The following is a 15,213-nucleotide window of genomic DNA, read 5'->3' as shown; positions in this document are numbered from 1 at the left end:
TCTCTCTGTATGTCACACTCCTCAAATAAAAACCTCCATTTTACAGCTTTATTTAAGGCTCTTGTTTTCAGAGAACAATTTATATTTTGAACCAGACTGAACTGCATTTCACCATGCATAGTGTAGATGGTCTTGCAGATACACGAAGTAGATTAAACACTTGAAACGTTCCTCTCTTTTCTATAATAATTTCTTCCACTAAATGATCTCTACTTTTAATTTCTCTGTAACCTATTAACTCATTTTTTCAGTTCCTGGAACCTTGTTTTCTGGCTGGAAGGTGGCTTTTTCTTGTTATGTTTTGTTTTGTTTTTTCTTAAAAAGATAAGTCATATTGCATGGAATGGATGTACACTTGAGATTCCCCTAACAAGAATTATGTGTCACTTTCCCATTTGTTCTCAGAAATGAAAGAACATTTGAGTGTATTTTTAGCAGCTTATTTCACAGAGCTTAACAGAAACCATGGGAAATCTAGGAAAACCTTTTATACTTAGAAAATTATACAAAGATATTACATGCCTTTTTCACTTTTCACAGAAAATTCCTGGACAGAAAAGTTTGTTTCAGAAGCAAGATCACCGTTTTGGGCAAAAGACTTCACATGATGAGATTCCATTTCTAAATACCAACTAAAGCTTCATTTAGAATAAACAGAAGATAGACTTTATGGCTAAGGAGTTAACAGCCCAGCTGTTGAGCAACTGTAGCTAATTCAGCAGTGGCATCCCAGACCCGTAAAAAGACAGCTTTAGCACTTCCTCTGTAACTAAAGGAGAAATTACTGGGATCCTGTTAGTTTTCATTGCTGGCTTTGTTTTGATTTCAAAATCTGTGCACAGCAGTGAATCTGAAAAATAAGGAAAATAAAAAAAAAAAACAAAAAACCACAAACAAAAAATAAAACAAAAAAAACAAACCCTAACCAAACAAATGTAGTTTAAGGAAGCAATATTCAGCAATGTTCTAGCAAAGCAAAAAATTAAAATTCCTGAAGACAACAGAATCTGGGAAGAGGAATGGGGTGGCAGTAAGAGTGGAGGGAAGAAGAGAGTCTGGAGAAGGGAAAGAACTCTACATTCAACTATACCATCCAACAGTATCAGTTCTAGGATCTGGGCTCCCAATACCCACCTGCATGTGTTATTTTACTCTTGTCAGCTCCACTAGAGAAAAACAGCTGGTTCACTGGTAACTAAACATGTCATTAGCTCTGCAGTTAATTCATTTTAGGGATCATTCTGGTGGCATTATGGATGAGAACTACCTGGTTTCAAACAGCTCAACCAGATCCCTTCAACTTAGTTTCACCTCACTTCTCAAATACCTTTATGTCACACTTGAGAGAGGATTCTGTTATCACCAAATCTATAATAGGTTTTGGCCTATAGTCACACTAATCAAACTAATGCAGACACTTTGGACAAAGGAACACTACCAAAAACAAAAAAACAAAACAAAACAAAACAAAAAAAAAATTGTACCTTAGTGTCAAAAGGCAGCACAGAGTTGTTCACAGACTGTGAACAAATGCTATGAAGCAGTTTCTTCAGGAGATAGTTTTCCCTGGCCACTAAGAACACAAGCCATAATGCATGATTTAATTTGGAAACAACTCTTTAAAGAGGATATGTTTCACTGTAGACATAGCTCCTTTCTCCTGCTCTTCTCTGTTACACCTCCCAAAGCCTGAAGAATATGAACAAAGTAGGTCAAAGAAACCCAAATGAGCTACAGAGATTGATAGGGTTGTGAAAGTGATCTTCTTCATGATCACTAGATTGTTCTGAAAGAAAGATATATCAAGAAAACTCATCTTTCTACCACATCTCTCTGACAAAAGGGCAGTCAGAAGACTCCAGGATGAAAGACAGCCAGGACAAACAGCTTTCTAGAAACTCCAAAGGAGCAGAAACCACAGCTCTGCATTTCATGCCAGAAAGTCCTTCAGTATTCTTGACCCTCTAGCTAGAAGGTCTTACGGTCTCTTAAAAGTATCTAGTACATTTTTCTGAACACTGCTAGGATCTTTGGAAAGATATTTACATGATTTATTTATTTATTTTAAATCCAATACTTCCTAGGTAGCTATATCTGGGACCCAATATCAGATCATATGGCCTTTCTTTAAAAAGGAAGAGATAAATTATTTAATATTTTAGGGGATAAAAAGGAAGGGAGGAAGACACTCTCCTGTTGAACTTTCACTGCCTTCAGAGAAAAAGAGAGAACTACAGGACTCAGATATCCTCATTCTCTGAGCTGGTTCAATTTGCTGAGAATAATTACATTCTCTTCCCTAGAGTAATTTCAGAGGCAAATGAAAGACAGGTAACTCTTCTTCAAAAAAGAAAATCTTTAGACTCTTACTGATAAAAATGCCATTGAGAAAGTTTTCTACCATTTTTCCTCTTCTTCACAATGCAAAACATTTTCAAGTTGAAAATGCAGAAATATCAGCATAGGTTACTCAAGCTGTAAGTCACCCACTACCCGAGTTAACTCTATACCCGGTTCACAATATGTGCACCTTGAGCTTTTTAGAAGCATGGTACCATTTTTCTAATGAAAATGTATTCATCTTCCTCCTTTTATTCATTGCTCACTACTAGTAAACTTGCAGCTCATCAGCCCCTGGAGTAATACTAAAAAAACAAATCAAACAAACAAACAAAAAATAAATAATGAAATAAAGAAAAAACCACGATCACTCATACTTTACCACAAATGTGGTATGAATAAGGCCAGTCTGGTTTCTGGTTCTGTTATCACATAATATTTCAGAAAGTCATGAGATATAAGTTAGTCCCAAGAACAGAAAAAAACAAAAAAACCAAAAAAACACCCCAAACAAACAAAAAAACCCAAAACAACAACAACAACAAAACAAAAAAAAAAGATAATGAACAGACACTTGAAGTCTGGCACAGTATATAACACATGACAAAGTTTGGAAAGAAAAGCCTGTATCTCCCTTTTTTCCACACCAAGACAAATTGTACAAATAACTATAATCCTTTCCTTATTTTGGGACCAATAAAACAACTGTTAATGCACATGGCACTATAAAATATTTAACAGTAAAATGCACCCATTTGGCTTTCCCTAGAAATCTGAATTATTTGACTTTGTGCCAAATCATCTATTTAATTTCTCAGTTCAGTCACATTAAGGGATGCTTCCTACCTTCTGAAATATCATTCCACTGCTCCAATTGAATAGACGTAATTTGCTTCCTCTCCACCTCCAACTAACTTGAAACAGATGGAAAATACATTACACTACATGTTCTAAAATAATTATTTGTGTTTCGAATACCAACCACTGATCACAGCGTGGTCCTTACATACACAGCATATTGACTGGACTCCACAGTGAGAAAAAAAATACCAGAGTGAGACCTCTTGGAAGCCCACTACAGCCAGTGAGAATTTTATTGTGCTTTTGTGGTTGGGTTTGGGTTTTTGTCGGAAGAGATACAATGTGCAGTGTTGGAAGAACTGAGTATTTCCATGTACCAGTCTGGTATGATTACTCAGTACCTTTCCAAGCAGTCCTTTAAAATGTACAACTTCCCCACCTAAGTCTAGTGCCACATACCAGCAGACATGCAAACAGCACTGAATCTGCCATTCAGAGTTCAAAGGCTTATCTAGTTTTCTCATGGGTTTTTTTTCACCCAGCTTTAAGATTTTCTTTAACTGACAACTATGTCATTCTGGAATTTGCCTCTCTTATATATGCATTATCATGGCAGGTCATCAAGGTGGCACGGACTTCTTGGCACACCTGTAAGGAGAAGTTATCAGTGTGCAACCAAAAAAAACCCAAACCACATTAATTCAGCTTAGAAGATCCAGCACTGAAGAGGAAACACACTTGGGAGCTCAGTTTCCAGGCTGTGTGTTACACCATTTGTGAATGTTTTCTTCCTCATCCTTCCTAGCACTACTACTCACATTCATGCAACAATAACAAAAAAAAATCATAATCTTCTAGAAGCACATCCAATGCATAGTTGTGTATAAATCAAAAGTCAGCTGTTTTAGTATCTGAACTCAATAAATACCACAGAAGAGAGAAGCTGTATGCAAAAGCCACACATTCTTCAATCACAGCCAGCCAGCCAAGCCAGTGTAACACAAATCAAAATCCCCAGTGAGTTACCAGCTGAAGCAATATTCGGAACTACAATGTGGCCATCTACTCCTACCTTTGCTACCACACAGCCAGGAAAGGTATTATTCTGCATCTTTAAAGGACCTTCCTATTGTGTTAATTCAGCTGAGCTATAGCAAGTGTGAGAAAGGAATCACAGGCTTCTCTGCCCATCCTGACAGAGCACAATGCATTCTGCCATGAGCAGTCCCAAAGAAGTCACACAGCGTGCCAGGTACAAAGTATTTGCAGAAGTGAGCCCTCAGACAGGGCTATAAAAGCTCTGGGTTAAGGAAGCACAAGCCAGCTTGCTTCTGCTTGATCTGTTACACAGCTTGACAGTAGCAGATACCCAGTTGCATTAGTGTCAATGTTCAGATAAGTTTCTCTCAATATCTGTCACAAAAAACAGACGCTGTATCAGTGTGCCAGCTGTATTATCGGTCACTACATAGTTGATCATACTTAATAACATCCCCCAGCACAGACATGGCTAACAACTATCACAGACAGCAATTACTATTGCCTGCCACATTCACCCAGATCGTTCTGACCGGCAGCTGCCAGCAGCACGCTTCTGGAGAGCGCCTGCCTCCCATCTTTTCCCCTCTCAAAAATGTTAACTTGCTTCAATATGGAGCCAAAGTTTATTTTGAAACTCTTGAACGGGCTCACTGAAAAAGAGGAAAAATACATGAGGAGAAATAAATGATCCGCTGGACTGTTTCCAGAGTAGTGCGTTCTCTTAGTGATTGCTTTGGAAGAAAGCCAAAAAATGAGAAGCATTCTTGCAAATGAGCATGCTTGAGTAACTTGAGTACAAGTTATCATTTAATTCTTTTGTCAACATCAGCATGGTTAGAAATTAAGAAGCCTGTTTAATAAACAGGTTACTAGAATTCCTGTTACCAAACACCATTTGCTTCTCTGTCCATCCCCCTGCACACTGACTCAGCTCCTGTCCCCCACCCACTTCCCAACACACACTACTTTCTTCTTTGGATACTCTCTCTACTTTATTGGAAGTTAAAAAAAATTAGTATATTAATTAAATCAACCATGGCTAGGTGTGTAATCAAAAGCAAATTAACTAAGGAGAGAAGAAAAGTCAGCTGCTCCAAAAGAAACATTCAAAAACCTAAAAACAGACTTCTGTGGGACACAGTGCTTAATATTTTTAACAGAGCTTTAATTCGACCTATTGAATGCTTTTGTGGGGGCAGTTATTCATATTAGAGTTACTCCTGATGAAATCACCCTCTGCAGCATATGAGCTCTCATTCCTTCCCAATAGAACAATGAAAGATTTGTGCAAGGCTACAAAAGCATGAGATCAACTCCACTCTCTTCACTTTGTACCAAATTTCCTCATAAAAACACATCAAGAACACAATCTGCTTTTTTTCTGAGGACAAATTATTAATAATGAGATATATTAATTTTTCTTCTAGGATACTCAATGTTCTTTAGGGGATTTTGAAATCCTCACACAGACTTCTCAGACTCAGTGACTGCTGCCAGCTTTGTTTTTGAGATTCTGTAGGTTTCTCCTCTTCACAGATTTGTGGGATTTTTTTCCACTCTTTGATAACATTTTTTACCAGCAAATGTCTGCCTGTCTTACAGGAAAAATATGGTGATACATAACTCCTTATGTCATCTTATGACAAAATTAATCGACCTTGTAAAAATACCTGTCTTCAAACAAACTGCCTGTTCTCTTAACTTGACTGTAAGCAAATACAATGAAATATCCTTTCTCACACTAAAAAGAAGCATCTTCCACATGTAGCCCCAGTGACAGCAAAGGTAAGGATAAGTATTACTCCACAGAGATGGGTAACTGAACCAGTCTGAGCCAGACAGTACAACTCAGTAGTCCCTGACTTGCTAGTATTTTAAATTAATCACAATGATTCCATGGCAAGCCAGAAATTTAGAATTAGTTTTATGCAAAAAGATATTGTAGAAAGGAAAACATACTTTTGTCTTGAAATTTGATATTCTGTTTGAAGGATCCAAAACTGTACTCTTTGTTGTGAATTTGTATGCACTTACGACACAAATCTCTACCCTCAGGTTTCACCGTGTATATATTCTTTCCATTACCAACCACAACTCATTCTTCCTCAGTTTTAGTTTCCTTATAATCCTGTCACAAACGATGTGAAAGAACAAACTGTTTAGCTACTCATAAGAGACTATTAATACAATGTTCTATGATTGGTATGACTTGCTCAGCAAGAGGTACAAGAAACATAACCTTAACCGGTTTTAAATGTTAATCCTGAATCTATATTTGTACTTCATACAACTTTAAATTTCCTTGTTTAAATTTTAAAATGCAGTACGTAACTGCTGATTTCCACATCCAGAAGAGCTAAATGCTTTGGATTAGCCAGTGTGAAGTTTACAGATTAAAGATTCAGAAATTTTAAAAGCAGGCTGAGGATGTATTTCTCTTGAAAGAAACAATTTAAAAAAAAAAAAAAAGATTAAAAAAAGAAAGCAAACAAAAAAACCCACACTGGTGGAACATGAACTGTAATGTATATATTGCAACAAGTTTTATATTTACTTACGTTCACACGTGTCTCCTTTTTGCTGGTATCCTGCCTTGCAGATACATTTTCCAATAGGCACTAACCACTCTCCCTCGGCGCTGCAGTGCATCTTCGGCGAGTTCTCCGCCTCCTCCTCTGCACTGCTGACACAAGTTCCTCGTACTTCAACTAAAGAGGAAAACTCTGAGCCAGTCACTGTGTCAGGAAAAATAGCTAAGTTCTCAATGATGGACCAGCACTTCTTGTAGTAGACTTTGACAGAGACCAAAGCAATACAGGCCCCTACATCCTGAAATGCAAGATAGAATCCTTTTTTGGACAAAGGTCCAATTTCTCTCACCTCTGTGTTAAGTTTCATTTTTCTCTCCCCAAGATCACCCTGGGTAAAACTTTCATCTGCTGCAATAGTGTCTATTTTTACATATTGATTTTCTCGGATATTCCTGCCAATGTCGTAGTCTGTTTCATAATAATACAAGTTAAAAGTTTCTTTACAAGTCCCCAGAACTCCAGGAAGACTGTTACAATCCCTCAGAGTGAATTTCAGTTCTACAAAAATCCTTTGTGCATTGCTTTTTGCAATCCAGTTAGTCCGAAGCCAGTTGTTTTGGTTTGATTCCATCACCTGGCATACCTGGTATGTTCGGATAGGAGTGTAGTTTTCATCCAGTCCACTTATTTCTTCCCACTGAAACAATAACAAACAGTTAGCAATACAAAACAAGTACACCACCATGTGTGACTATTGTGTATTTTAAAAGGCTTCACACAACTCAAGTCTCCTCCTCCTTCTTTACAGTATGACTTCATAAAAAATAGGTTATTGTTAAAATACTCTTAAGGACACAAATGAAAAAAATGCAAATTAACACAGCTGCAGGCTCTTTCTCCCTCCATATCTTTCCCACATACAAATAACATCTAAAAATCACTGTCATGTCATGAGCACAGTTGTAAAGGGGAAGCTTCAGAGAAGGTTCTTCAACATACCAAGTTCTGATTATGCTCTTGGCTCTCCCACACTTCATTAAGGTCATAACAGTTTTGAGTAAGCAAAGACCAAAAGGAGGGAGGAAGATTCACTTCCGCAGAAACCTAAAATCAGTGAAGTCTTAGAAACTGAAATTGCCTAGTGTTACAGTACATAAACCCTGTCTACATAAAACTTCCTGTTAAGCCTTCAGTTGTATGAGAAGCATGGGATCAGGTCCTGAAATTTGTTAATTATATGATTTTTCACTCCTATGTGATGAAAGTGGCACAGAGAGACAAGGCAAGAGAAAATGTACAGATTTTAAAAACTGACAGCAAGAAAAGATTTTGGTTTTCCCATTTTTTTTTTTTTTTTTAAGTCCACTTTCTGTTCTACTTACAAACCAAAGAAGGTAAGCATGAGCTCAGTGGCTGCATCCATCTTAAACAGAGCAAACCTCATATAGTTGAGAGTTCAGGTGAACTATGAGATTACATACACAATTAAGGACAGCTCACATGACTGAGAGTTCAGTGGTTCAAAGCCTCATTTTTTTTGTTGTTTGCTCTTTAGGATAACAACTAGGTAACTGCCTCATAGCCTTTTAGTGCTGCTGGTGATGTGGAAATTTGCACTCCAGCAATAGCAAACCTGCCACTGAAATCAACCAAGAGGATCTGCTCAGGTGTAACAAAACAAGATCTGTCTCCCACCTTTTTTTTTTTTTTTTTTTTTTTTTCCACATTTCTTGTAACATTTAACTCACCGCACAAACCACAAATAAAATAAATTAGGGTTTGGGGTTTTTTTGAGCTATCCTCACCTGATGATACAGTCAACCATGACTTCTCTATATGGCACTTGGCCCTTTGGCCCTGTGTCAATAATGCACTTAAGCTCACGCTTAAGATCAATGACAGTACTTAGGAGCTTAATGGCAAGCATGTGCTTAAGTGCTTTGTGGGACTAGCATGCTCAGCACCTCCGCAGGATAGAGCATCCATTTACACTGCTTATACTGGTAACCAAGCATAGAAAATACTAGTTTCCCAGACTAGAAGCCATGCAGAATACAGTACTTTGCAAGCCTATTTGACAGCAAATGAGATAATTTTACGTTGGTCTACTGCTCCAAGAAAAAGCAGATGTGGCTGAAATGATGATAGAAGTTATGTATCATGGCTGCAGATGCTGAAATGCACAGAAGTTGTAAATATCAAAGCCCGTTTCAAAGACCTGTGGTTCATGCAGACATGACGTGTATGGTATTTTATACATTATATATATTATTAAATGCTCATGAAGGTAACTTAACTGAACTGATTGCATATGGAATTGTATTAATCTCAAACCAGAAGAAGGTCTGTCTTTGTAACAGATTTATTAGATACGAATGAGTAAGATTTCTCTTCCCCCCCCTGTAAGCCTCGGTATTAACGAGGAAAGGAAGAAAGGGGCTTTTGGCTCTGTCACATTGAGGAAGGAAAAAGAAATAAAAATGGGAAACAACAACAACAAAACCCAAACAAAACAAAAACAAAAAAACCCAAACCAATCAAAAACCCCACAAAGTGACAAAAAAGGCACTAAGTCTAAAATGTCATTGATTTTTATATTCTCCTTTTCACATGAGATAATGTTGGGTGTTCTTGGTTTGAGGTTTTTTGTTTGATTTATTTTTTATGTTGTGTAAGCAGTCCTCCCTCAAAACACCAAAACAAGGTTCTGCAATGGAGATATTACAGATAAATGATATGTCCAGTCACCTAAGTGAAAGTAACACTAATGCACTTCACCACAGAATCTGACTCCCTGGGTTTTGATGTGGACTGCTCTATAAAAGCAAATGTCCACCCAGCCCTTCAAAAAATCAACAATCCAGAAAGTAAAAAAAAAACCCAACCAACCAACCAAACAAACAAAAGAACCCCACCAAACAAAACAAACAAAATTAAAACCTACATTTAACACCATCAAGCCATTTTTTGTAATACAACACAATAATTGGGAATATTCTGTGATAGAACAAAACTTGGAGTCAAAAGCCTACTACATGCAGCTAGCTAAGACATAAGACATTGTCATGCTACAGTCAAGGAAAACAACATGAAATATTAAATTCAGAGAAGTCCTACTATAGATTATCTCTAGCATTAAATGCTGAAATCTAGCTTTTCATATTTTCCAAAAGCCATGGAATATGATTTTCCTAAAAAAATAAAGGAAATTAAATTGTGTAACCTATTTGGTAAGCTACTATTTCAATTAGTCCATTGGAGGTGTACCTGCTTTTCTGCAGAGAAAAAAATATACATCAGGATATGCTTTCACCTATGCCATCTAAGGTCACGTTTCACTAAAACCTTCCTAAAGTGACCAGTTCTGTGTTAGCTTTTACAGCAAGAAAATCTGAATGTGTACTGTTTGACTGGTTTCAGTGTAAGGTGTTTTAAGTTCTTAGTTATCTTAGCCATGTTTGAGATCATTGTTAAATGTAACATTTACAGCTGAATGAGGCATTTAACGAGTGCCTGGCTGATGTATTCTGTACTATGATGATGCAGTAGATTCTCTCAAATTTTTCTGCACTTATTCCCATAAAGACATCATTGCACAGTAGAAAATTCACACTAAAAAAATATTTATTTTCAGAATTACACTATTAAAATAGCACTTTTATAATAACATACAGGCAACGATTTATGAGCATTGTCATGCATACAGTTCTGGTCATTAGTTGTGCTTTGGTTTTAATTCCTGATTGAAATTGGCTTCTACCTCTAAAAGTTGTCTTTTAATATTTGTTGAATTTTACTCAACTTTCATCTTCAAGCACGCTGTTATGTGTTGACATACCTTTCATTATCTTCAGGTTAACCTAACACAATTGCCACCAAGTTAATCTTTCAAACACCTCTGGTAAAGGCTTCAATCAGTGCAAAACACTAATGCCAAAGTTATTAGCCATGATATATGTTGAGCTCACATTACATTTCTTCTGAAGTCCTTAGACTTGTTTCCAGTTTATGCTTGTATTGATTTTATGATCTTGCTTTTAAAGAAAGACACTTTCAGATTTTCATTCTTCTTATTTAAAGGATTTGTTACACTTTTATATCCCCCCCTCACACTTCACGCTTTCCTGGCTCCAGATTGGGCCGAAGATTAAGGGCCTGATCCTTGTTCATGCGAGTTGAAATTAATTCAGCAAACCTGCTTCCATGGGTAAGAACCGTTCTTATAATTTATGTTTTGTCAGACTGAGTTAAGGCAGGATGAAGCCAAAGTACAACAATACATGCATTAGATCTTCCCAAAAACATTTTTCGTCAGGGCTTAAGGAAGAGGGTTTTTTGCCACTTTGAATTCAGACTGAAAGCAGCATTTCTCAGCTTCACATATAGAATAAGTAAGACAGTAACACTGATGTTTCTAAAATTCTTGGGTTTTATAAGAATGTACTTTACAATGGTACATTTCATGGAGATTAATCTGTAACCAAGCTGGAGGTGGCCTTAACCACATGATTCATGCTTAGTTCCAGATACCAAACTTCTCAAGACTTGGGGATGTTTCAAGTTTGGAATGTCATTTCAAACACATCTGCAGTATAAATGTTTTTACTTTAGAGCACTTCAGTCTGTGCTATTCTGTTACAAAGAAAACATCGTAAACAAGTTTATGATCACCCACTATACAAAAATTAAAAACATATTTTTAGTAAGTTTCCACACAGAAGTAATTCTGCTGTTTCTAAAGAAAGGAGGAAAAAGTATTTTAAAATATGGTGTTATAAATATAAAGAGCTTTCTGATACAGCACAAAAGATTACATTACAAAGCATAAAGCTACTGACAACATTTAGGTGAATTTTTATAGGCACTCTTCCTGTACATTTGTACACTGTAACCTGAGGTATGCTTCTTTCCATTCTGAAAATGAAAAAGACGTAAACACTTGGTATGATTACTGAGAGAAATAAGGGAGCAACTTAGTTTAAAACAAGTCTTTCAATTGCTTTCATAAAGTAACAAGTCATCTTTAAGGACTTAATTTTTGCCTGGAGTACTTACCCCATTGGGAGGAGAGGAAATCCATTCTAACTCTGTCTGTTGTGCTTTAGAGTCCAGCAATATTACTGAAAGAGAAATAAAAATAATTTTCATAGCTTCTTAAATGTAACAAGTGGAATAATAATAAAAAAATTTAAAGCCTGAATTTTGAAAAGTTATAAAAATAAGATCTTTTTGTTCAAATTATTTTTTTCATAATTTTAAAAATTTTTCTGCAACTATGCATATGCTTGTAAATATATTATAAAATTATTATGTACCATCCATATATAACCAAATATACATTATCTTAACAATTTAATTGCTTAAATCAAAGTATCTTGTTTTTCTCAGCGCTCTAAAGTATTACTGATCAACATTAGGATGCAAGCTCCTTTTATCTTCTTTGTCATAAAAAGGACATTTTGTATATTCTGCCTACTACAATAAGCTTAAAACAAACAAATATACCCTAGCATTTCAAAACTTTTACACACAAATTTAGACAGGGCTATTTTATATCTTACCATGAGTTGCACTGCCAAAGCAATGATCTTTGAGTGTGAAAGAAAAAAAGTTAAATTTGTTCCTTAGGTGATAAAAGCAGCAATTCTATACAGAAATGACAACCAAGAATACAAAAAAATGAATGATTTTGCAATTACCTCACTCTTTGCATACACAAGATACTTCATACACAAAATCAGACTAATTCTCTTTATGGTAATGGCTTACTTAAGTCTTCCTGACATTAAATGCCAGTGACACTTCAACACAAAAAGACATCAGTTCTAATAGCATCACGATTATTTTTAGCTAAAGGTAACTCTGTCTTTGAAAGTGGTTAATCACAGCCAAATAAACAAACTCTTGCATAGTGTACAATACATATTTGGAAGTTATATTACTGATGTTTTATTGCCTCCAGACACACATTTCTATGTATGCCTTATGTTTCAACTATAGCTATAAGCTCCTCTCAGAATATTTAATTGTAAGTTTCTGTAAGGCTTTCAAATGTACAAATGTTAACCTGTGATGTCTGGGAGGGAGGGGATGTGCAATAATTTGTTTTGATACCTATAGTCAAGCAGTCAAAGCCAGAGTGATCAACCATATACCTATAGTTTGATACACTTTGAAGGTTTCTTCTTCAGATCTGCAAATTTAACTTCATACTTCTATTTGACTAAATAAAATGTAACATTTCTAATTTAAATCTATTCCATGTATTTTTAGCTATGAGGCTATTTATAAATATACGCAGAATTTAAGTACTGCTATTTCAATGCACGATTTAAGGCTGTAACTTGAAGCAACTTTTCTCTGGTCTTTTGAAATGGTTATAGTTCTGGCTTTGGCCCTTTTTCCTAGTAGAATTTAACATTAAATTTCAGTAAATTACTGGAAAGATGAGATAACTCAAAAAGTTATTTACAGGTTCATACAGTAATATCTGGAATGCGAGCTGAACATAAAATAGTAGCTTCCAGGCCTGTGTTTCAGTAATAAAAGTAGATCTACTAATTAAGGAAGTTTGATAGCCTCTCTCTAGAAAGATTATCTGCTTATTTCATTAAGCTTGGATTCAAGGGGCTTTACTTTGTAACACTCTATAGAAAAGCAGCTGGTGTGTGCGGTGATTTGTCAAACAAGAACATTTATAATACTCCTGGAAAAAAAAAAAACAAAACACACAACAAAACAAAACAAAACAAAAAACCAAAACCGTAACACGAACAATTTAACCGTTTCAGCACCAGAACAATATCCCATGACTGCAATTCATTCCGCTTTTTTATTTCTCGGCAATTCTCCATTACATAGCAACGGGTGGACACATCCCAGGCAAGAAAAGGCAGCATCAAGCAAGCAAACAAACATAAAGCCCTGCTCCGCAAACACCCCTCGCAAAGGAAACCTGGCGTTTCCGCCTGGCACCGAAAGTTGTTGGAGTAAAGCTTTCCAAGCCAAGGGCTGCTGCGCGGCTCCCTGCCTGGGCTGGGAAGCTACGCGGGGAAGGGGTGACGGCGCCTTGCTCCGCGCACCCCGCCGCAGCCGCGCAAGGGTCCGCAGCCTCTCGGGCGCGGAGCACACCGAGATCTGCGGAGCGGAGCGCTCCCTCCGCCAGGGCGCAGAGGGCCGCTCGGAGCCCCTCTCAGCGTCGCGGTGGAACAGGGAGCGAAGGGAAGAGAGAAACCGGCGGGCGAGGCGTGGGAGCGGGGCCCCAGGCAGGCGGGAAGCAGCGGCCTCTGGCCTCGGCGGGAGCCGCCACCGCGGACCCACACCGGGTACTACGCGGGGCTGCGCGCAGGAGGCCGCGCCTCCGCGCTGAGGACCTGAGGCCAAACAGCAGCGGAGCGCCGGTACCTCGGTCGTCTCCGCCACACCCCCCGCCATTCGCCGGTATGCGGAGGGAGCGACCTGGACGGTAGTCCTGGGACGGAGCCCCGAGGTCCCGTAGGCATGGGGCGGAAGGATAGGACATTCCTCCCGACCCGGGGGAGCGACCCTCAGCTCCCCCGCGTCTGTGATCGCCCCGAGCGTCCCGGCCTCAGCGCTGGCAGAGGGCTCCGCAGGTAACGCGGTCACCTCTTCGCTTGGAAGAGGGGGCCCTGCCCCGCTCCTTTACAGCATCACACCGAGGCTTTTATTGAGCTACAGAAAGGAGACTCGGGAAACTTTTCACCCTCTCATGCCCTCTCCCCCGCCCACCTCCACCCCTTTTCCGTACCCCGGAGGGGAGCGGTGGGAAACCACGCGGGGCTGCTGCCGCCACAGGCCCCTCAGTGAGGTCGGGCATGAAGCTGCAAAGTTACTTTTTTTTTTTTTTTCCTTTTTTTTTTTCTTCTTCTTTTTTTTTTTTTTTCCTCACGTAGCTCTTTCTTCCGCTGGAGTTTCTGCGCTTGAAGCAGGTAGCCACTATCAATCCCTGTCTGCCGCTCGCCCCCTCCTGACTCTCCTTTGGCTAGGTTGATTTTCTCCAAACATACGCACATTAGACACACACGCTCATACCTACAGATTAATATATATACGCATCCATACAGTTATTACATACACAAACACGAGGAGAACTACTGCCGGAAAGCAACCGCGCAGCTCCGGTAGCGGAGCAATCTGCAGGGCAGAGCAGGGCAGGCAGCCCGCACCCACCCTCCAGCCTGCCTCCCTGCTCTCCACCCCACAGCCACGCGTTAGTACTCCCCGTGTGGGGGTCTCTGTGCTTTACAGCCCCTCTATATAAACTTTCGAAATGCTGCTAAGGACAAGCTCTCTCCTCTTTCCCCCTCTAACCTCAGCATCGCCGCCTTCTCTTAAGGGCAGAGGACATTTTAATTGAAGGATTTTTTTTAAGCTCCAGCTACAGGCTCGAAATGGTATTTACTGCATGCCAACGGTTTGATGAAAAATATTGACGTATGCAGCTGAGTGAGGGGGGGAAGCCCCAAACGCATACATATGC

At 38.6% G+C, this 15,213-nt stretch overlaps 1 protein-coding gene across 9 annotated transcripts in view; it reads right to left on the bottom strand.

The window, feature by feature from the left end:
• EPHA7 (EPH receptor A7) overlaps nucleotides 1-15,213 on the bottom strand; it is a 181,353-nt gene that overhangs the window by 164,064 nt on the left and 2,076 nt on the right. For 8 of the 9 annotated variants that reach the window (XM_071741305.1, XM_071741306.1, XM_071741303.1 and 5 more), the window contains exons 2-3: nucleotides 11,769-11,833; nucleotides 6,741-7,410 (exon numbers count right to left, since the gene is read on the bottom strand). In XM_071741305.1, the coding sequence (XP_071597406.1) occupies nucleotides 6,741-7,410; nucleotides 11,769-11,833 (735 nt within the window). Of the gene's footprint in view, nucleotides 1-593; nucleotides 851-6,740; nucleotides 7,411-11,768; nucleotides 11,834-15,213 lie in introns of those variants that run through there. The other variant, XM_071741311.1, reaches the window with a different exon arrangement.

This window comes from Heliangelus exortis, chromosome 3 (genome assembly GCF_036169615.1).
Source record: "Heliangelus exortis chromosome 3, bHelExo1.hap1, whole genome shotgun sequence".
Taxonomy (NCBI): domain Eukaryota; kingdom Metazoa; phylum Chordata; class Aves; order Apodiformes; family Trochilidae; genus Heliangelus; species Heliangelus exortis.
The sequence above is the reverse complement of the archived record's forward strand: the minus strand, read 5'-3'. Positions and strand labels throughout refer to the sequence as shown.